The sequence below is a fragment of the Pollachius pollachius genome, assembly GCF_949987615.1.
Source record: "Pollachius pollachius genome assembly, chromosome: 13".
Classification (NCBI taxonomy): domain Eukaryota; kingdom Metazoa; phylum Chordata; class Actinopteri; order Gadiformes; family Gadidae; genus Pollachius; species Pollachius pollachius.
In genome coordinates this window covers 16226947-16250228 of record NC_136946.1, presented here as the reverse complement: position 1 = coordinate 16250228, position 23282 = coordinate 16226947, and the positions used below count along the sequence as shown (strand labels likewise).

General features: G+C 44.6%; 2 protein-coding genes across 3 annotated transcripts; both read right to left on the bottom strand.

Moving 5' to 3' along the window:
• Window positions 1-21: 21 nt before the first annotated feature.
• Window positions 22-5400, bottom strand: tspan13b (tetraspanin 13b). Of its 2 annotated transcripts, XM_079749188.1 has the most exons (6): window positions 5172-5400; window positions 4072-4239; window positions 2086-2166; window positions 1876-1989; window positions 1444-1554; window positions 22-1096 (listed from the first exon to the last, which is right to left on the bottom strand). In XM_079749188.1, exons 1-6 carry the CDS (start codon window positions 5232-5234, stop codon window positions 1022-1024), a joined length of 612 nt encoding a protein of 203 aa, XP_079605314.1. In that variant the 5' UTR covers window positions 5235-5400; the 3' UTR covers window positions 22-1021. The 2 variants fall into 2 exon arrangements, with proteins under 2 accessions (XP_079605314.1, XP_079605315.1); XM_079749189.1 differs by lacking the exon at window positions 4072-4239.
• A 2662-nt stretch (window positions 5401-8062) lies between these two features.
• bzw2 (basic leucine zipper and W2 domains 2) lies at window positions 8063-18775 on the bottom strand (the record flags this gene model as incomplete). The annotated part of the gene is made up of 11 exons (XM_079749629.1): window positions 8063-8094; window positions 8207-8329; window positions 10152-10290; window positions 10437-10583; window positions 13380-13550; window positions 13923-14032; window positions 14161-14296; window positions 14671-14736; window positions 14885-14988; window positions 17749-17925; window positions 18712-18775. 11 exons carry the CDS (start codon window positions 18773-18775, stop codon window positions 8063-8065), a joined length of 1269 nt encoding a protein of 422 aa, XP_079605755.1.
• Window positions 18776-23282: the final 4507 nt, after the last annotated feature.

Genomic DNA, 23282 nt, shown 5'->3' with positions numbered 1-23282 from the left:
ACAAAGTGCACTTAAGGAATACGTGTTTTATTTACCTTTCGAGGTTGAATACATTTTCACATCAATTGGATCTCAAACTCAAAACAATAGCATGAAATTAAATAATTTTCTTTCGGTTTAATCTGTACAGTACAAAGAGACGAATAAGTAGCTTCCCAGTAGCGCGTTACTCAGAATCATGCAGAAGGCAGGAAACACACAACAGCCACCAGCCGTGGAGCGTCAGGACGCACACGCACACGCACACGCACGCACGCACACACACACACACACACACACACACACACACACACACACACACACACACACACACACACACACACACACACACACACTAACCTCAACTACAACAGGTGTACAATCAGGAACCTTCAAATTCAGTTTAAATAACTTACTGTGATCATTAGTGCTAAAGATTGACATTATTGCATTCAGCAGATTTTAGCGTTTCACAGTTAAGATCAATAAAAACATATTTTAATACAATTGATGGAGTTAAATAGAAAAAGCAGGCCTGCATACATATTTTCATACACAGCAAAATGGACACAACCTATTTCACAAACATGGTGCATACATCGTGTTAACAAACCATGTTAACAACATGTTTATACACCATGTTTATAGACCATATTAACACCATGTTTACACACCACGCTAACACGATGGTCTATAAACCATGTTTATAGACCATGTTAACACCATGTTTACACACCACGCTAACACCATGTTAACACCATGTTTATAGACCATGTTAACACCATGTCAACACCATGTTTATACACCATGTTTCTGGTTGCCTCTGCAGGGGTTCTAGATAATGGACGTCATGCAAACCTCTCATTCAGAATAAAAACCCGGCACATGCAGCATCCTTCAAGTCCAAAGTGATCTGTATTTCTGTTCAGTAGCGGTACACACCTCTCGTTAAATAACAACACCTTCATAAAAACAGCATAGATGAGGAGATCAGCGCAGAAGTGGGCGGACAGTGCAGAGGGGCGTCGTGTCTGGGGGGTCTCTAGAGGAAGGCACTGGGGTTGGCCCGCGGGTCTTTCTGGTTCCTGTAGCGGTACGTGAACCAAACCCCCAGCATCTAGGAGAGGAACAAAACCTTGGTTCAATGGTGCAATAAAGGGCAGCATTACACAATCTAACAAGATACAGACTGGGCCATTCTTCACTCAATAAGCCAACTAGACTTGAATTTAACTTTGGACTTGCTCCACAACATATGACCACGGTATCAACAATGCAATGTTAAATAAGTCCTGGACTTAATTGTGTTTTTATCCGCAATTGTAATTGATGCGTGTTCATGTTTGTAAGGCATTTGTTTGATACAATTGAATAATCCAATCAATTGAATGAATCAAATCAAAACACAACATCCTTGTCATGGTGATTCTTGCGGTTGCTTTGGCAGCGGAGGGGGCAGCAGACCTCTGTGAAGCTGAAGAAGAGGCCCAGGCCGCCCACGTAGCGCAGCACCTGGCCCGCGTGCGCCTGGATCTGCTCCGCGCACGGCGAGCACGAGTTGTTGGGGTAGCAGGCCTAGGGTTAGACACACACAGACAAAGACACATACACAGACATGCTCACGCAAAGACACACACCCACAGACACATACACAAACGCGCACACACCGACGCACACGCAAAGACACACACACAGACACAGACAAATACACAGAAACGCTCATATAGAAAAGCACACACACACACACACACACACACACACACACACACACACACACACACACACAGGTTTCACAGTGAGGACACAGATTCAGAGGCACACGTTTCATCTGTAAAATGCTAAAAAGGCGTTGACAAAAGACAATGGGTGGAAGAGCGGAGACGGTGTTAAACGCACAGCGTCGCAGGTGGAGTTGTACTCCACCTGCCTGAAGCCGCAGCAGTTGAAGCTCTTCTCCACGTCCCTTTGGGTGCTCTGAGAGTTGTTCCAGCCCACCTCTAGGAGATGTTCCTGTCCACACACACACACACACACACACGCACACACACGTTTATTTGGGTGAAACAATATGCATGATATGCATCCCATTATTAGTGTTGGTGTTACCTGCTGCTCTTTGTTGATGGCCAGACATGCGCTGGAGACGGAGAACTGCACGATGAACACCATGAACAAGACGATCATGTACTGGACACCGTCGTCAAGGAACAAATTCAAACATCAGCATTTAAAACACAACGCTAACATTGCTAGAATTCACACATGATGAAGTCGAGCAATGTTACGGAGAGGAACCAAAGGGAATTCTGGAGAATAGAGGTTGATGTGTGGCTGAAGGGAGGGCAGAATCTAAAGTGACCACAGTGTTTTGGACCCAGGAGGGAAGCTGCCACATTGTGACCGCCGTATATGTTGAGTAAGAACTTCTGGGACGAGTATTTTGGATTATTTCCTGTCTGGTTTGAGGAAGTAAAACTGTTGTCTATGGTGAAGTATGATGTCACCTAGGGGTAGGATGAGCAGGAGAAAGAACAGCTGGCCAAGCACCGAGCCAAATGGGGGGCAGGGGTAGCGTGAGACCTGCGTTGATGGATGGAGATGTAGTGAAACCTGTCAGAGGTATGATCTGAACCATGAGGGCTGAGCCAGCGATGCCGATACAGGACTGCAGGCGGTTGAGGGGGAAGAAGCTGTTTATCCGTATCAAATGAGGATCAGGAGGAGGAATCAGAGGACAGAAGGTCATTGGTGACTTCACGCAGAGGGTTTTCTGTGCCAGTGTGTGAGAAAGGCGTATGGCAATCTTTCATATATCTGCTTAGTGTTTGAGCTGGGCTGCTGACAGAAATGGTAGGTTTGGATCAGCTGTTGGGGGCAGGTCAGGTTAGGAGGTGCTCTTGAGGATGGGTGTGAGGTGAAGCTTTATGGGAGGAGGGTACAGGGCAGAGGTGAGGGGCGAGGTCAATAAACCCAAGAGGAGGGAGACAGGTTTTGAGGGTAAGGGGAAATGTGTTGGACAGGTTCTGGGCAGGTAGAAGACTAGATGCCGGTGAGTATTTAAGGCTGGTCAGAAAGAGTTATAGGAGACAAACTGTGGGTGGATAGTGGAGCAGCAGAAAGGAAACAGCGAAGGTGGTCAGTGAGGAGGAGGCTAGCTGACTCACTTCCTGAGGTGACAAATGACAGGGTTCATGGAGAACAGTGGTACAAGCTCTCCTTATCAGATTTCAAATGCAAATAAACTATGCTGAAAGGCATATCAAACATTTATGTTATCTACACAGTATATGTTCATAATCAAAGATTAGTTTGTCTTTATGAGAAAATTTTGGATGGGGAAAGTATTTCACGTCAATACTTCATAGCTGTCTTAAAGGTGACACATTATACCACCAGGTGTGAAGGTGATTAGCCGTTCCAAGCCGTTTTGAAAATCTGCCTGCGTATCCACCTAGATGTGTGCTGGATAGATGAGCAATGTTTGCAGCAGTCCACTGGGTAGAAGGTTTGACTGATCTATCCAGAACACATCTAGGTGGACACGCCCACTTGTGATGTCAGAAGAGGCAGATTTTCAAAACGGCGTGTAACGGCTAATCACACTCACACCTGGTGGTATAATACTGTTTGTCACCTTTAAGTTGTACTCAGCCTCATCAGTTCATATCAGCTCCGTCAAAATAGCTTTCGAGATCTCGGTCGGGCAAAGGGCTTCTCAGTGCAGACTTTAAGACCCCTATGAACCCTGACCTCCCAGGGGGAAAGCTCCCAAACCCAGAGGGGGGACCTTTAGAAGGAACACAGCGGAGCAGGGGTGTACTGGGAAGGAAATCCGTTCCTGGACTCATCCAATGGGACCGGCCGGGGGGGGGGGTTCCAGACTAAAGGGCATTTGAGAATTAGTGCGGCGATGTCAGGCCCCCCCACCAGGGGAACACCTCAGAGAGGGATATGCTATACCCAGAGGTACAACTCAAGCCAAACTAAGAACATACGCGCAAATATACCAGACAATCCTCCGGTTCTCAGCGCTCGGCCGGGTGAGAATTCGGGAGGGGGGTTTCAGTGGTGTCCGGCCCGGCGGAAGGATACGAAGAAGAGGAGGACTTGGTGATGCTTCATGGCGCCGACGAGGCCGGCCAGGGCCACGAAGAACAGGAAGACCCCCACCCCGATGACGCCGCCCACCACCTGGAAGCTGGACACCAGGCCGAACCATTTCCCCCACGCGGCGATCCCGATCATCAGCAGGCTCACCAACTGAACACACACAACAGTCAGTCGGAGCAGCGCGGCGGGGTCAGACACGGGGCCAGCAGGCCGGAGGACAGGCGGGTTATCTTGTGTACAGCTGCTGAGGTTTGAACCCTCAGGGTCCAACAGTCCAACGAGGATGTTCACACAGAGCCGTAGATAGCGCTATATTCTACTTTGTTATCGTTGTGCAAAACAATGCAGTTAAGCATCTAACCACATGGTTAAAATAGTGATATGTAATTAGAGAACTTATATATACTGTTTGTTTTCCTGTGACATAATGTTCATTAATATAGGTTGTGATCTATAGTCGGGCTATCTATAGTAAAGGCAATAGATCTTATCTAAGAGATGTGTTGGGAATAATGACCATACACAACACCAAATTCCCTTTCCAACTACCTTCATGTAGACTCAGTTGTTGAATTCGATTTTTTTTACAACATCTATTCTAGGCTAATATAGACCACCTACTGACACATTTAAGTGCCTCTCATTCTGCCCTACACGCGGGTTGTTCCAAGCCTATTAGTATTTCCCGTAGAACTGAGGAGGAAGGCTGGGCAAAGCTCAGACAAAGGACGGACGTTATTCCCTTTTTTTTTCCTGAGAAAGCAAAAAGGAAATCGCACTTAAGAGGACCGATGCCGCAGCCGACCACCTCACTGTGACAACGTGCAGGAGGTGAGTCTCCACTGTATGGGAACACACGCCGCCGCATCAGGTTCCAGAGGGGAGCATCCTTCATTATGGATGAGGCGGTGCGTCCTCCTCTCCCTGTTGTTTACAGCCACCTTACCGCCTTATGCATCCTAAACCACACACCTAATACCAGTCACGGAATGAAACCATAACCCGTATAGTCTGGAGCCACACGCATCGTTCTATGCCACTGAAACATCCACCATATGGTACAAAGTAGCGGGCAGCCTCACCACGTAGAGGATGTTGAGCGCCCCCAGGGAGTGTTTGGAGCAGGTGAACCCGGCGCAGCCCATGGTGTCTGTCTGTTCCCGGGTCCGGCGGACCGGATTCACGCGAAAGGGACTCGGATTAGTGGAGAAAAACTAACAAACAGTAACAGCTGTCTGATCTAAAGGCTGAAACAGTCCTCGCTTGGTCGGGAGATTTACCCTATCAGGTCTGAAAAGGAACGGAGGGAGAATGTGGCGCTGGCCTCGCGAGCATGTGACGCAGGCGCGGGTACGTGGAGCTCGTGGACAGGCGGCGGCGGCGCGCTTCCATCGGGGCGCTGAATGTGAGGCGCAGTGGCGGCACTTCTCTATTCCTGACTCCTGGATACCATTAACCAACCACATCTTTCAGGGAATATCTTTTCTCTGCCTTTTATTTAAGATAATTTAAATCACAAAGACTGATGTTTAGAACGTGATACGTGTTAGCTGTCTTAAAGCCAGCCACCATTAAGGGACAGCAAGTGGAACAGGTTATTCGCTTTAAATATTATCATTATCATAGCATCAGTCAGACTACATTCCTAAAGAGCAATGTTGCGACTTTATTTCCTCAAGGAACTGAGGATCTTCAATGCCAGTGAACACACCGTGTGGGTGTGTGTGTGCATGTGTGTGTGCGTGCGTGCGTGCGTGCGTGTGTCATGGTCAACGGGTCACACACCCAAAGTGTTTTCACCTTTACTTTGACTCCTGGTACAGAACCTCTCAGTGAGATACAGGAAGATCTGAGCCAGGGTGTTGCCCAGGCCTGATTCACCAGAGACCATTACTCCAGGGCCAATACAATGGTCCAGAACCAAGGCCAAACAGGGGTAACCCCAGGGGCGTCACTAGGTTTTAAGGACAGGGGGGGCTTAGCCCCCAGGAGATGCACAGAATGTGAGCGAACGTTTAATTTCACAAACAGCTAACAAAAACTGAGAAATAACAACCTAGGTCGCAGGGAAAACGTGGACTGGATTACAGTGATGTGGGCATGCTCTATATGAACAAGTGGAATGGACTCGATAACGACGCACTGACTCTGACTCTCTACCGCTTCCATAAGGGAAACTAAGATTTATGATCACATTTAAGTTAATAATAACTGGTTATATGATTATTTATCTAAACTCAAATTCTCGCCACATTATATTGAATTTGTCAGCACTTTTTTGTAAAAAAAAAAATAATAATTTTTTTTTTTATAAATGAACATAAAATTATTTAGGGGGGCTTAAGAATATTTTAGGGGGGCTGAAGCCCCCCTAAAATAGGCCTAATGACGCCACTGGGTAACCCTCTGAATTAGACAAATCTCCATCCCACATGTACCAATGTCATGACGCTCTATTTTCTTATCTTTTATGATATCACTTTATTCTATTTGTATGCTAACTCATATCGACGCAAAGCCATGGTTAATCAATATATTGCTGATCTCCGTTTTTTGTGTTTTCCCCATGCCTGTCTGAAGGTGATTTATAATTCATGGTCCCTTGTGGGTCAGTCATCACCGTGACGCAAAGCCCAAGATGCACTGCGTTGTTACCGGGGTTACGTTACAGATAAATATGGAGAAGCTCAGTGTGCACAATTAAGTCATGATGCTCTCACTAGGATCTCTTTGCTTTATTTCCGAACTGATAGGGTTAACATCAAGGTTGGAGGTTGATTCACTTAATTCATTCGGACATTTTCAAAAGTACAAAAATGCATAGCACGATAGCAGGCCAATATGATGGTTGGTACTTTTACATTGAAGTTTTATCAATCCAATCCAAACATTGAATAAAAATATTATTTTGTGACATATTTTCAACCACACATTGACAATAAGAGAAGGGCATAGATACACTTTATTCTTTCAAAGCATTTGGCATATTTCGTATCTCATAGTTAGGATGTTGGGTAATTATGATGTGTGCCTGAAAATAACATCACGAAAATTTGCTATTGACGAATTTGTCTGCTATATAAATGGTGTGTGTGTGTGTGTGTGTGTGTGTGTGTGTGTGTGTGTGTGTGTGTGTGATATGAAATCTACAGGCCAGCTGGCTTCATAGGCCATATTGGAACCAACTCCCGGGTGCCATGTTCTGTCACTTGGCCTCCTCCCCTTCAGAGTCCGATTCTGTGTTCAGCAGACAGAGGGTCAACAAGAGTTAACAGCTTGTTAGCCATGGTTAATCAATATATTGCTGATCTCCGTTTTTTGTGTTTTCCCCATGCCTGTCTGAAGGTGATTTATAATTCATTGTCCCTTGTGGGTCAGTCATCACCGTGACGCAAAGCCCAAGATGCACTGCGTTGTTACCGGGGTTACGTTACAGATAAATATGGAGAAGCTCAGTGTGCACAATTAAGTCATGATGCTCTCACTAGGATCTCTTTGCTTTATTTCCGAACTGATAGGGTTAACATCAAGGTTGGAGGTTGATTCACTTAATTCATTCGGACATTTTCAAAAGTACAAAAAATGCATAGCACGATAGCAGGCCAATATGATGGTTGGTACTTTTACATTGAAGTTTTATCAATCCAATCCAAACATTGAATAAAAATATTATTTTGTGACATATTTTCAACCACACATTGACAATAAGAGAAGGGCATAGATACACTTTATTCTTTCAAAGCATTTGGCATATTTCGTATCTCATAGTTAGGATGTTGGGTAATTATGATGTGTGCCTGAAAATAACATCACGAAAATTTGCTATTGACGAATTTGTCTGCTATATAAATGGTGTGTGTGTGTGTGTGTGTGTGTGTGTGTGTGTGTGTGTGTGTGTGTGTGTGATATGAAATCTACAGGCCAGCTGGCTTCATAGGCCATATTGGAACCAACTCCCGGGTGCCATGTTCTGTCACTTGGCCTCCTCCCCTTCAGAGTCCGATTCTGTGTTCAGCAGACAGAGGGTCAACAAGAGTTAACAGCGACACCATCTGGTAGTAGTAGGAATTACACTTCTAATTCATAAAACGATCTCAAAGAGATTAAGAGGTGTTACCTTCTTCCGCATTCTGCAGCCACTCAACAAACTTCCTCATCTGTTCCAAGAAGATGCTTTTTCCTTTTGACGAGTGGCCGTCTTTGTACCACTTCAGAATGGCTTCCTCACTCAGGACATCGGCTGGGATTGGAGGGGGGAGATGGAGAGTCGTGAGGGTGAGGACTTGCACACACACACACACACACACACACACACACACACACACACACACACACACACACACACACACACACACACACACACAAGAAAAGGAGAACCAATCTGATGGCACCTGAATAATAACCAACAATTAGTGAGCATTGAAATAACTTAAGGGGGAGAGAGAAAGAGAGCGAGAGACAGTGAGAGGAGGAGAGACATAGAGACAGACAGACAGACAGACAAAGAAAGCAAGAGAGGGAGCAAGACAGACAGAGACAGAAACAGAGACAGAGAGACAGAGACAGAGAGACAGAGAGAGACAGAGACAGAGAGAGACAGAGAGACAGAGAGAGAGAGAGAGAGTCAGAGGAGGAGAGAGACAGAAAATGAGAGAGAGGTTTAGTTTAGTTTGTTAGGATCCCCTTTAGCCATTACACCAGGCAACAGCTACTCTTCATGGGGTCCACATTTAAGAAGAAAAATATACAATAAATAAACAATACACGACAACAGGTTGATAAAGAAAAGAGAACAGATAACAAAAAAAGAAAATAAAAAAAGAAAAATAATGTACAATTATGAAATCATAGAGAGGGAAAAGAAAGACATCATACATATGTAAAATTGTGAATTAGCAAGTATAATGTTTCATAGCACCAGTCCAATAACATCACATAGTCTGCACACAATGACCTACATGGACTAAACAAGCTATTGTAAATTATTAAAATGGATTTGAAGCTGTTTTTTAAAGTGTATTCTAACCTTAATTTCTATGTTTGTGTGAGGTAAAGAGTTCCATATTGACATAGCTCTGTACAAAACTGTTTTTTTCATTGCATTAGAATTAGGCATGGGCACTGTAAAACTATTCCATTACCACCTGCCTGTTAGAGTAGTTATTACTGGTGTAATGAATTAATTTGTACAAACAATTAGGTTTGTTGCTAACACAAATGCTCCTAAAAAATAAAGTGAGACTAAATAGTAGTCTTTGTTGTACCATGAGCCAAGATAGGCATTTATGCATATGTGAAATATTAGAACTATTTCAACATTGACGTGCCAGGCACGCTGCTCTATTTTGGACTAATTGTAGCTTTCTCAAGTCCTTTTTCGCTGCAATCGACCACACAGCAGGACAATTGTCAAGATGGAACAGAACCAGTGCCTGGATAACCTGGACCATAGAGGTTGATGTTAAGAACCCAGCCCATCTCCTGATTATTGATCAGGAGATCGATCCCCATTTTCTTGGTTATGTTGTTTATGTGACTAGACCATGACAGATGACTGTCCACTGTGACACCAAGCAGCTTTGTTTCTTCTACCTGTTTAATTTGTATCCCTTTCATTGATAAATTGAGTTTGGGATTTAGTCGTGACATATATTGTGAGCCTAATACAAAGCATTTTGTCTTTGAGATATTTAAGACCATTCTGTTATTCTTGACCAAGTCTGATACTAGTTGAAAATCTTTATTCAGAGTTGTAGATAAATCTTCCACAGTGGTAGCTGACATATATAATGTTATGTCGTCAGCATACATGGACACATTGGCCCTGTTCAAGACCAATGGTATGTCATTTGTAAAGATTGTGAACAGTAGCGGCCCAAAGCAGGTCCCTTATGGTATTCCAGACTGTCCTTGTTTAGCAATAGAGAGATCGCTATTAAAAAAAGCTCTCTGTGATCTAGCTCTCTATCCAGGGCACCGCAGAGGATGAGAAACCGTAGCAAGAAAGCTTCTCTAGCATTAGTCTGTGATCAATAACATCAAATGCTAAGGTGCGTTTGTACCTTTGTAGAAGAGCACGACTATCTTGGCGAAGGCCTTCATGAAGTTAATGTTGTCGTAGCAGAAGTCCTGCACCTTGAGCAGCAGCACCCGCTCCGACTGGCCCTGAGTACTGAACACAGCCAGCAGGGGGGCATAGTGCTGACACACACACACACACACACACACACACACACACATGATTTTGTTGACACCGACGCACACATTTTGAATGTGTGCTTGGCAAGATATGGTCTTGGATCGATAATGAAAACAATGGCGTTGGTGACGCCTTTCCTCGGGCCTACCTTCAGGTGTTTGAGCGCCTGCTCCGTGAGCAGCTCCTCCTTCTTGTTCCACTCCACGGCGTTCATCAGACAGGCCCAGAGCAGGCCTATCACGGCCGGCTCCAGCAGCCCGTTCCTCTTCATCTCCTCCTTCACGTACACCACGATCTAGAGGGACGGCCAACCACACCACACGCAAAAGCCCAGCGCAAACAGACACTTAAAAACACAGCGAACCATGAACCAGAACGACACAGAGGTTCTAAAATGACCCCCCCTCTACTGTGACACTGGAGCTCCTGGTTAGAAGGAGGTGGTACCTCTCTGTTCATGGTTTTGTTTGTGTTCATGGTTAGGAGGCGGTACCTCTCTGTTCATGGTTTTGTTCGTGTTCATGGTTAGGAGGAGGTGGTACCTCTCTGTTCATGGTTTTGTTTGTGTTCATGGTTAGGAGGCGGTACCTCTCTGTTCATGGTTTTGTTTGTGTTCATGGTTAGGAGGAGGCGGTACCTCTCTGTTCATGGTTTTGTTCGTGTTCATGGTTAGGAGGCGGTACCTCTCTGTTCATGGTTTTGTTTGTGTTCATGGTTAGGAGGCGGTACCTCTCTGTTCATGGTTTTGTTCGTGTTCATGGTTAGGAGGCGGTACCTCTCTGTTCATGGTTTTGTTTGTGTTCATGGTTAGGAGGCGGTACCTCTCTGTTCATGGTTTTGTTTGTGTTCATGGTTAGGAGGAGGCGGTACCTCTCTGTTCATGGTTTTGTTCGTGTTCATGGTTAGGAGGCGGTAACTCTCTGTTCATGGTTTTGTTTGTGTTCATGGTTAGGAGGAGGCGGTACCTCTCTGTTCATGGTTTTGTTTGTGTTCATGGTTAGGAGGCGGTACCTCTCTGTTCATGGTTTTGTTCGTGTTCATGGTTAGGAGGAGGCGGTACCTCTCTGTTCATGGTTTTGTTTGTGTTCATGGTTAGGAGGCGGTACCTCTCTGTTCATGGTTTTGTTCATGTTCATGGTTAGGAGGAGGCGGTACCTCTCTGTTCATGGTTTTGTTTGTGTTCATGGTTAGAAGGAGGCGGTACCTCTCTGTTCATGGTTTTGTTTGTGTTCATGGTTAGGAGGCGGTACCTCTCTGTTCATTGTTTTGTTTGTGTTCATGGTTAGGAGGAGGCGGTACCTCTCAGTTCATGGTTTTGTTTGTGTTCATGGTTAGGAGGCGGTACCTCTCTGTTCATTGTTTTGTTTGTGTTCATGGTTAGGAGGAGGCGGTACCTCTCTGTTCATGGTTTTGTTTGTGTTCATGGTTAGGAGGCGGTACCTCTCTGTTCATGGTTTTGTTCGTGTTCATGGTTAGGAGGAGGCGGTACCTCTCTGTTCATGGTTTTGTTCGTGTTCATGGTTAGGAGGAGGCGGTACCTCTCTGTTCATGGTTTTGTTTGTGTTCATGGTTAGGAGGCGGTACCTCTCTGTTCATGGTTTTGTTCGTGTTCATGGTTAGGAGGAGGCGGTACCTCTCTGTTCATGGTTTTGTTCGTGTTTATGGTTAGGAGGCAGAACCTCTCTGTTCATTGTTTTGTTCGTGTTCATGGTTAGGAGGCGGTACCTCTCTGTTCATGGTTTTGTTCGTGTTCATGGTTAGGAGGCGGTAACTCTCTGTTCATGGTTTTGTTTGTGTTCATGGTTAGGAGGAGGCGGTACCTCTCTGTTCATGGTTTTGTTTGTGTTCATGGTTAGGAGGCGGTACCTCTCTGTTCATTGTTTTGTTCGTGTTCATGGTTAGGAGGCGGTACCTCTCTGTTCATGGTTTTGTTCGTGTTCATGGTTAGGAGGCGGTACCTCTCTGTTCATGGTTTTGTTCGTGTTCATGGTTAGGAGGAGGCGGTACCTCTCTGTTCATGGTTTTGTTTGTGTTCATGGTTAGGAGGAGGCGGTACCTCTCTGTTCATGGTTTTGTTTGTGTTCATGGTTAGGAGGCGGTACCTCTCTGTTCATTGTTTTGTTTGTGTTCATGGTTAGGAGGAGGCGGTACCTCTCAGTTCATGGTTTTGTTTGTGTTCATGGTTAGGAGGCGGTACCTCTCTGTTCATTGTTTTGTTTGTGTTCATGGTTAGGAGGAGGCGGTACCTCTCTGTTCATGGTTTTGTTTGTGTTCATGGTTAGGAGGCGGTACCTCTCTGTTCATGGTTTTGTTCGTGTTCATGGTTAGGAGGAGGCGGTACCTCTCTGTTCATGGTTTTGTTTGTGTTCATGTTAGGAGGCGGTACCTCTCTGTTCATGGTTTTGTTCATGTTCATGGTTAGGAGGAGGCGGTACCTCTCTGTTCATGGTTTTGTTTGTGTTCATGGTTAGGAGGCGGTACCTCTCTGTTCATGGTTTTGTTTGTGTTCATGGTTAGGAGGCGGTACCTCTCTGTTCATGGTTTTGTTTGTGTTCATGTTAGGAGGCGGTACCTCTCTGTTCATGGTTTTGTTCATGTTCATGGTTAGGAGGAGGCGGTACCTCTCTGTTCATGGTTTTGTTTGTGTTCATGGTTAGGAGGCGGTACCTCTCTGTTCATGGTTTTGTTTGTGTTCATGGTTAGGAGGCGGTACCTCTCTGTTCATGGTTTTGTTCGTGTTCATGGTTAGGAGGAGGCAGTACCTCTCTGTTCATGGTTTTGTTCGTGTTTATGGTTAGGAGGCAGAACCTCTCTGTTCATTGTTTTGTTCGTGTTCATGGTTAGGAGGCGGTACCTCTCTGTTCATGGTTTTCTGTGTGTTTACATTTTACATTTACATTTAGCATACACTTTCATTCAGAGTGACTTATTAAGTACCATTCATTCACAAATTCACACACCGATGGTGGAGTCAACCACAGAGGGGGACAGCCAGCTCGTCAGGAGCAGTCAGGGTGAGGTGTCTTACTCAGGGACGCCTCAACACTCAGCTAGGAGGAGCAGGGGATCCAACCAGCAACCTTCCGGTTACCTCTGGGATGGGGCAGTCCTGGGAGAGCTTCTCCTGCAGCTCCTTCTGCAGCTGCTTGCGCGTGCCCAGGCAGCGCTGTGTGCGGAGGAACTCGGACAGCTCGCTGAGCCCCGCCTGGTCAAAGTACCTGGAGAAGTGCTCCACGCTCTGCTTGTTGGCCGGGAAAAGCTCCTGGTGAGAATGGGTCAAAAACGTTGTTTCACTCACCATGAAATAGATATGTATTAATATATATTATATTATTCATATTATTCATATTAAGGAGCCCAGTCATGGGATGGACGCCTGCACCTTTAAGTTTTCTTGATTATATGTTAATTCATTGTGTGCACTGCAAAACAAAAGTTTAAAAAAAAATCACCGGGTACAAAGCAAGTGATTTTCATGTATAAATGCTATTTACTGTTATATTTTGTGGCCAGACAAAATGAAAGATGCTCTCAACACAACTAAACATGGATGGCCACTGATGCCCAGCGCGGCCTTGGACCAGAGGTGGCTTGATAAGGCCTCGCAGCCGAGGCATTAGAGGGTAACCCTCACCAGGAGTCTCTTGTCCAGGTTGGACTTCCTCAAGGCCATGGTCACCGAGTTGGCATCTTTCTCTGCTATCCACGCCTTGAACATCTTCACAGCGAAGCATGCTGAGATCCCTGCAGAGTATGACCAACACTAAAGATAACGAGCTGTGTTTATGTGTGTGTTTACGTGTGCGTGTCTGTGCGTGTGTGCGTGCGTTGGGGCATGTGTGGTGTATGCTCGTGGGTAAGGGTGCGCTAACCTTCTTTGACGATTCCCTCGCTGAACAAGCCAACAAGGATGGGCGGGGGGAGATCATTGTTGGCCAACAGCACCCCCGTCAACATGGCTAGCTTGGTCTGCTCAGACTCTGTGAAGGCTTTGAGGAAGAGCAACAGCTCCACAGACACAACGCACGAGAGGATGTTAGGAGACCTCTTACATTGCTTTTCTAGAACCATTTCACAGCGATGTCAACGTAGGACCAACACAGGTGCCGCTATTTACACAAATGAGGGGTCTGTACTTTAGCACCAGGGCCTGTGTTGTCCTATAATGAGGCCCTAAGTGAAATGGGTCTATAAGGTGTCTTAACCTAGTTTAGAGTCAGCAGACTGAATCATCTGAATACCTAATAAACTGTAAATCATCAAGTGATCCAAAAAACACCTGATGTTGACCTACCCACTATATGCCAGAATGAACCGTACATCCAACCCTCTTGCATATTTGTAATCCTTGCAAATAACGTCACAACTTGCTGTAGGCTTACCTTCTTAATTTCCTCTTCAAAGGCCTTCTCCAGGTATTTGTATCTCCTTATGAGCTTATGGAAAACCTGTGAGAAACGGCTGGAACATCAAGCTCAAGACAAGGTTTGGGGCCTTTTTCAGTTAAATGTGCACAATAAAATAAGCAGGTGTTTTTTTGTCATATACATGCGATGGAGCCTTCTAGGAGAGTCATCTGGAGCAGAGTAGACCTGCCTGAGCGTAGAGGCGTATGGAGGAATGCTTCTCTTCACTGGTGAAGACGCAGTGGGCCGTCACCTTGTTCTGGTCGGCCTCATGGATGCGGGTCCCTCCTGGGGCTGTGAGGGATGAAAGCAGGAGTCATGTCCTCACAGCCTATAACTTTATTAGTGTAAGTCTATTTACACTGTATAGACTGTTTTTTGATGTATGGGTTTATTCTGGGACAAAATATTTTAGTTTTTTTGGTTATTTATACAGGGCTGGTAAGCAGTCGATCTGGTAACATAAAAGGAGTTATATATTGCTTTTTCAGTCTTTCCCTTTGCCTAGTGTGTTATATAGTACGGTCTGTTAAGCTACCAAGCACAGAGTCCAGCCCAGGGGGGTCCCCTTCTCCCACAGGAGACCCTTCTCCTGGACTGCCTGAACAGCTCGTTTGAAGTCAGCATTTACTTCCGTGATTTAATATCAAGAAATCATGGAGGTACAAACGTTGCGCCTTATAGGCGCCATGGCCCCCCCTAAAGGGGAGGCTAGTGGGGGCGCTGGCTGGTGGATTCCGGTTCTGGTAGCCCAAGGTCAAGAAGCCGTGCAAGAGAAATCCCCTATGTATGGAGTTTCGAAGGAAGACAAAAGGAGGATCAGTGGTTAGAATTCATTTTGACCGTTCTCTCATTTTAGGGCTAATTTTATGAGGAATGATTTTCATTCTTGAAGCGCAGTTCGTTGCTGTAGCTTTGCAACTTGTAAGTTTGTGTCAAAGGTGGGCATATTGATGGCATATTTACAGCCACTGGACAACCCCCATTTACGTGCTATATTCTCATATAGAATATTTATTGTTCGGTTTATTATTTTGTACATTTGTAATCTGATATATATGGATTTGCAAAAACAACTGTCATGTTTTAGTAGATTAATTAATGGTAACAGTGAGTAAAGCTCACAAAGCACAGCACAACAGCTGAAAAACTGAGTTCAGCGAAACGATACTAAATGCTCCAGCTGAAAAGTCAAGCAATGCAGGAGGAAGTTAGGCGACTGAGTGAACAGTAAACCTTCAAGCCAAGCTTCAGCTCCACACAATGTGTTGCCTACAGCTGTCAACAGGCTTCCGGAAGCAACAATCAGGAGAGAATTCAAGATCTGTGGTCAGATTGGGGAAAAGGGACAAAAGGACCGACCCTCATACCCAAATGCGATGCACCAGATTGACAGAGCCCTGAGTAAAGGGCATCTGAGCACCCCCCCCCCCCCCCCCCCTAGGAAGAATGAATAATATGAGAGGAGGATGTAAAGTCAGGAGCAGGGAACAGTTGACCAGTTGGAACACTGCCTCTAGTGTTCAGTCAGGGCACTTCTCCAGAGGCTGGAAAGGACAATAGGACATGTCATCAGGGAAACCTGATGGCATGAAGTGGACAATCCTTAGACTGTGGGCGAACTGAGGAAAGATTACAGCAATACTGTTTGTTTAGCCTGAATTGATGATAACAGATTAGGGCTGAACCAAAGCCATTGATACCGGCAATGTTTACCGCTGTGTGTACAGGGGGCGTGAGATGGCGACACGCTTGCTTAGCATTTCACCAATCACAACAGAGAGGGCCAGCTGACCAATCAGACTGGGCCTTTTGGGAGGTGATGCCTTAAAGATACAGGAGCGAAAGCTGAGCATTTCTGACAAAAGGCATAGAGTAGTTCTGCAGCAATGAAAACGTATTATTAATAAGGTATATTATAACGTTAAAACATGCAAACCCATTCTTGTAGCACACTGAATTTATTTACCACAAAAATACAACGCCTATTATGACCCCTTTAAAGATTAGATTAATAATAAGAAGAAGAATAAATTATAATAAATTGGATTTTCAAAGCGCCTTTGAAGATACCCAAGGACACTGTCAATGAGGATGAGAACTGGGGAGGGAGGGGGTATACTACACCATTATATGCTGTCCAGCTATCACTCCAATAATAGTACTAATTTATATAAGGTTCAATGGAAGGAATAAATGTGCCTTGCTTTAGTTGCACCCCTACACTAAGCAGAGTTACCTTATCCCTAGTAGGTCTCTCTCTGGGCTGGACGTTTACTTATGGTCTTCCTGTGTCCTTGATTGTGCTTCCTTGGGTTACAGGAAGATAGCCAAGAAAGAAAGGAAACTAACTAAATATTGAACAGCTTTTTACCCTTAAGCTACTCAAAGACAGGGTATTCTTTAAACATATCCTTAGTGCCATAACTACTACAGTGGACATTAAAAGCTCTAATTTTCAATGAAAATGTATTCTCAAATGAAAAGGCCACACTCCAGGGGAAATGCTTACTGGTACGAATCGGTTTAATGACAAAAGCCACTCACCCTGCTGTGAGACAGGGATCTGGTCGTAATGGGGACTTACGGTGCTAATCGTACAAAGCCAGCCGGGATCTCTTTGTCCTTGTAGAGGGTTGCCTGCACAACCCTGATCTGTCCCAGTGCCGACCGGACAGACTATAGCATAACAGGGGGGAAGCCAGGGTGCAAGGCTTTCCTTCCCTATAATACTCCCTTCAGTTAGGAGTTACTTGCTATCTGCATAGATGTAGACTCATTACAATAGGATTCTAGATTTGCTTGTTGCTATGACTTAATCTGAGGAATAGGCCTACCTACTGAACCTCTTCTATGAGAGGTACAAAACAGGTGCCCAATTGTCTGTCTGTCTGTCTGTCTGTCTTTGTCAATCCTTAATAATCAAAACATTTGTTCCAGGTTTTGTTGTCTGTCCAGCAAAACAAAGCACATTAATTACAGTGCATTAAAGCAAAGAGTTTGCCTTTTTGTCTGGACATGATTATATTAAATCCCAGCCTTGGCGCCACTCACCCAGCATGCTCCCTGCGATGAGGACATCAAACAGGGTGTCGGCATAACGCCGGTAGTCCAGCCGTGACCCGGACACATCCAGGAACCGGGCCGCTGCCTCCAGATCCGTGCCAGCTTCGTTGAGTCCCTGGACGATAGTATCTCTGAAAAGGGTCGGCTCAAATTTCTCCTTTTCATCTGGAAGAATACGAAGTAGGAGAATAATCGGTATTATTTAGATTGAACAACTACAACAAGTACCCAGCACAAGGAGTTCCCTGCATTGGACCATCACTAGCTGCAGCACTAGAGCATTTGACCATCACTAGCTGCAGCACTAGAGCATTTGACCATCACTAGCTGCAGCACTAGAGCATTTGACCCATTGGAGCTGGGGCTGACCCCATTCCGTTTTCTTCTAAGATATTCATGTAAACAATTTAAAAATACAAAGCCATGAGTAAAGTACAGTTAAGACTAAAAATTAATTCTAGATTTATATCACAAACTTATCATTTCTGTGTATGCATGTATGCCTTGTGTTTTAAAAGAGCTTTTGCCTTTGGGACTTTCCATGGGGTAGCTTATGTAACCTTCATGGATACTTTCTTGCGACACATGTGTATGTAGCTACAGCAGAGACTTACTCTACTATTCTATTCTCTCTATGCAACAGGAGTCCCAGTAGGTGATGCTGTGCTGGCTAGCTACTTATACCTTTGGCGAGCGCGGACAGCATCCTTGACATAGCATAGTGTGTCAACTGTATTCTAGGAACAGGATCATGTGAGGGTAAGCTCTACATCAGCCATTGTGTGATCAATGTGTCAAGAGAACGCGTGTAACACACACATCTTTGTGTTATTAAATTCCACGGCCACACCACATTAGATGTTTAAAATATTCCCAGAAATAGATCAGCAGACTCAGCAGTTCGGTTTATTTTTTTTATTTTTTTTAAATGCATTATGGACGTCTACTCACCCCTCTTTCTGGTCTTGAACCTCTGGCCTGTCAGCACTGGCTTCTGCGGCTTACCGGAACTCATAAAAGTCCTAAACGCAATCAAAGTAAAGCTAGTTACATCATCATCAGTTTACAGAATAGTGACCGAGTCTTGGTTTAAAGGAACAGAAATGCTTACCAAAAGTGTGTTCTGCTCAGAGAAGCTCGGTCTGAGAGTTGATCCGCCTTGCTGCCAACCCGGTGCCCTGTGCTATATTTAATAGACTCACCTCTCTCTCCCTCTCTCTTATGTGCCAGGCTTAGGACACACGTGTCGGAAAGTGGACACGGCTAATTCCCTGTCTCTGACTTTCAGACTCCTACACTTACAAAAGCATGAAAGTACACCTCTGTGGATAAACATCCCAACATAAGTCAAAACCAATACAATCGTATTCATATATACTATATATGATTCCTATTCTCATCCTGGAGGGATGTCTGGAAATCCAAGCTGCACAATCAACGCAGATCAGCCACAAAATGACATACTTTGTATTTGTTTACTGTTCTATAATATTTGGTTTACTTTTTTTTCCCTTTTTTAAGGCTCTGGTTAAAATGTTGTAAAATTTCTAATAGAATAATATACTAATAATGATAGAATAATATCCAACTACGTTGTACTATACTACAAAGTTGTTGCTGTCATGTCCAAAAAATGACCACTGGGCATTTCATAAAAAAAACAATTTGACTTTGACTTCCCTCATTTTTATATACATGACAAATTATTGAAAAGATACAGTATAAAAGTAATCTTAAAGCCAGTACACGGACAACGTGCTTGTTTTGAATCTCCCAGGCACCGGCAGCTCTCATCTCTGGGTCAGGGATTACAGCACTAGGCCTACTCTCTAATACCTTCACCTCAATCATACTTCGAGGGCTCTACTGAGCACGGCGCTGCTCCCTGGGGACGGCAACCTGTTACTACAAGTGTACACCCTTCAAATAAAACACCGTGTTATTTATTTTTAAACGTTGTTATATGTCTTGTATGATTGTCAACATAGTAACCTATGTCATATCGTCACATACCCCAGTTATACAATGTCTACTTACCACTTTCCCCAAAACACGATGGGATCGCACCACTCTGTTGAACGCAGGTGGCGTTCTGTTCTTGACGTCAGACTACCTTTTCCAAAATAGTGGTAGTAACCAGTGGCGCAAAAAGTGGGTATGCACTATATGCGGCGCATAGGGACGCCAAAGCGATGGAAAAAATACCATCAAATGACAAGAAGCTTGAAAACATAACTTATGCAATAACTAGTTTACCATGGAATCATTTATAGATTGTGTGCTACCTAATAATAATAATAATAAAAAAATAAAATAATAATCAGGTTAGTTGGGCTGTCAGACACACAGGCTACAGTTACATATGTTGGGTGACATGGGTCACATCTCCCTCTCATTAAAGTTCTGTGCTTAGTGGCTCTCCATATTTGTGCTTTTCAACATCCAAAATGTGAATGTAATTTCAACAGAAGCACAACCTTACTAGCTCGGCTCCGCCCGCCTCCGTACTAGTGGCTGAGAACAATGACGTTGAGGTCGTACGCTAGTTTGAGTTGTAGTCAAACGTTAGCAATTGGTTAAGGCAGATCCAGAGTGGCACTGGGCAGATCCAATAGTTTTTAAGTCTGACACCCGCCTTCAAGTGAGTTAACGTTTGTCAATGAAGAGAGGCCAGACTCAAATTAAACAAAGTAGGCCTACGAGAGTCTGGTAGGGCCAGGCTACAACCTTACTGCATAATAGTGGATTTTATATCTGATGCAATCACTAGGCCCCGTGGCATGAACATTTCACTTCATGAGGTTTTCTATCATTAATATGAGTTCCTCTAGCCTGCCTATGCTCCTGCAGTAGCTAGAAATGGCGTTAGTTAATTCCGATTTGGAATTTTCCCCGACATGTTACCTCCCCTTTCTCTCCTTTGCCCGCCCAGACCTACGACCGTACGAGCGCTGTGTGTGTGTGTGTGTGTGTGTGTGTGTGTGTGTGTGCGTGCGTGTGCGTGTGTGTGTGAATACACACACTGTAACACAAGTGTTGTACACTTCTTTGTTATTTGAATAACCGTTGTGCTGTTGGTGATATGGCGCATAACCTGACGTCTCTGGTATTTCCACAACGAGACTCGTAGTGGGGGTTATCTCAGCCATGGTTGAGAATGAATTGGTGGAAAGGAACTTTGGCTTTGACTCCCTGAAGTACATGAACCACGACATGGAGGAGAAAGGGATTGTTGGCCTCGAATGTGTCCCGCTTGAGCCCCGCTCCCCGCTGCCGAGGGACCACCGCCTCGGCGCTGCAGGCGGCGGTGGTGCCTAAGCGCTGACCGCTGCTGAGGTGGTGGTCCCTCGGCAGCAAGGCTCCGGCGGGAGGCAATCGCGGTCAACAATCCCTTTCTCCTCCATGTCGTGGTTCAGTCTACTTCAGATTGATGTGGACGTGGAAGAACAAGAGACGTTGGAGAACCCTAAACGGTCGTTTGAGATTCATAATATCGTCTGGAGGCTCACACAGCTTTTGGCCGTGATAATATATATTATTCAATATAAATATCCATGTATAATATGATATTATTTAGATATAGAGCTCCAGGACTCCTGTGTGTTCTAGAGTATTAACAGAACACGGCCAAAGGCTGTGTGCGCCTCGCCATACACCACTGTAAACAGAGCGCTTGGTACCGTGGCTGCAAGCTGCTCAGGGCCACACCCCCACCCTCCTCCTTGACCCGCCTCGCTCCTCCTCATTTGCATTAAAGCTACAGACACCGAAACAGCGCATTTGGGGGAAGCTCAATGTGCGACTGGCTCGAAGTGGCTGTAACTCTGCACCACGGATGAATTTCGGGAATGTCTTTGAATACTGTGCTAGTGGCCCACTAATACCTATATTAAAGCATCCATAAAATAGCATGTCATGGGACCTTTAAGTAGAGACGTGACCCAGGATCTCAGTCCGCACTTGAGAAATCCGACGTCCATTTATTGTTTGCCGCTGAAGATAAATATGAAACAGCTTCCTTTCAGAAAGTGCCCTTAAACAATCCTCCAACTCATCTTCCCAAGAGAATCAGAACAAAAGGGGCATTATGTACATACAACTTTATCAGATTTTTTTTCCTTTAACAGCTTCCTTTAAGAAAGTGTTCCTAAACAATACTCCAAATCCTGTACAAAGCACACAGAGGGGGAGGGGTACTAGCATGATTACACGAAGGTCAGGTGCATGCTAGCATATCGTAATAAAATGTCAAGTTCTCCAAAACACTGCAATCTATGCATTGATATTTACATGACACTTCCATTAAACAATGTATACTCAAAATAATTAATATAAAGAATGGTAAACTATAAGATGGTTAAAGATTTGATCACAAAATGGGGGGAAATAAATGCACACACCTCTTCCCAAGAGAATCAGAACAAAAGGGAAGAGGGCAGGGGGGGACAGGAAACTGTTGGGGTTCTCAGAAATGTGGGCGGGAGTACAGAAGGAGGTGGAGCTAAATCAAAGAACAGAGTCAAATAGAAAGGGGAACATAAGCTAAACTTCAGGTAATAAAACTGTAAAAGGCAATTTAGTGTAATTATAATTAAAGGGATATTATACCCTGTTACACCTATATGGGTGAAAGTTGACTGTAGTCATGTGTAAATAATAATAGTTAATTACCGTTGTGAAATAAAAACATAGATACATGGTGATGGATCAGCCTGTTGGATCACAATCCCTGCGGCGTCCCTTGGAATACCTAATAACAGGCTTCTCATCAAACAAATATAAACCGGTTACGCAATGCCATAGTCCTGACAAATCCGAATTATAAAGTTTAAGTAGATACTTACTGCTGATCAGCATCTTGTCGGATCTGTGTTTTCGCTGTTTGTGGCTGGGCTTTTCAATGTGCAGTTGCACGGCTGGGAGCAAATGCTACAGGGAGAGCCAGGTCGATTGAAACACGGGATGATTGAACACAGCGATTTCCTCGAAAACCATGCAAGTCTTTCACGTCAAATTTGTTACTAAGTTCAACACGAAAGACTGACCAATCCCGAGAGTTTTTTTGTAATGACGTCATATCGTTCAAATGTTATCCAAGGGAACCTGTTTTTGAGTGCGGCAAGTAGAATCTTCTGTGTGTTATTTTTTTTGCAATACACAGTTGTGTTTTTTGTTTCATGGCATAATAATAAGACAATACAACAGATGAATTAGTACTTAAACCTGTCCTAAAGTGTGCAATGTCAGAGTTTTGAAGTTAAGAGGCAAAAAAAGGTTTGGTTAATTTACCTGAAAAGTCCCATGGCATGCCGCCAGGTGCGGTGTGATTCGCCGGTACAAGCCGTTTTGGAAATCTGCCCCTTATGACATCACAGGTGGGCGTGTCCAGCTAGATGTGTGCTGGACATATCAGTCTACCAGCCTACCCAGTTGACTGTAGCAAACGTTGCTAATATATCCGTCACACATCTAGGTGGACACGCCCACCTGTGATGTCATAAGGGGCAGATTTCCAAAACGGC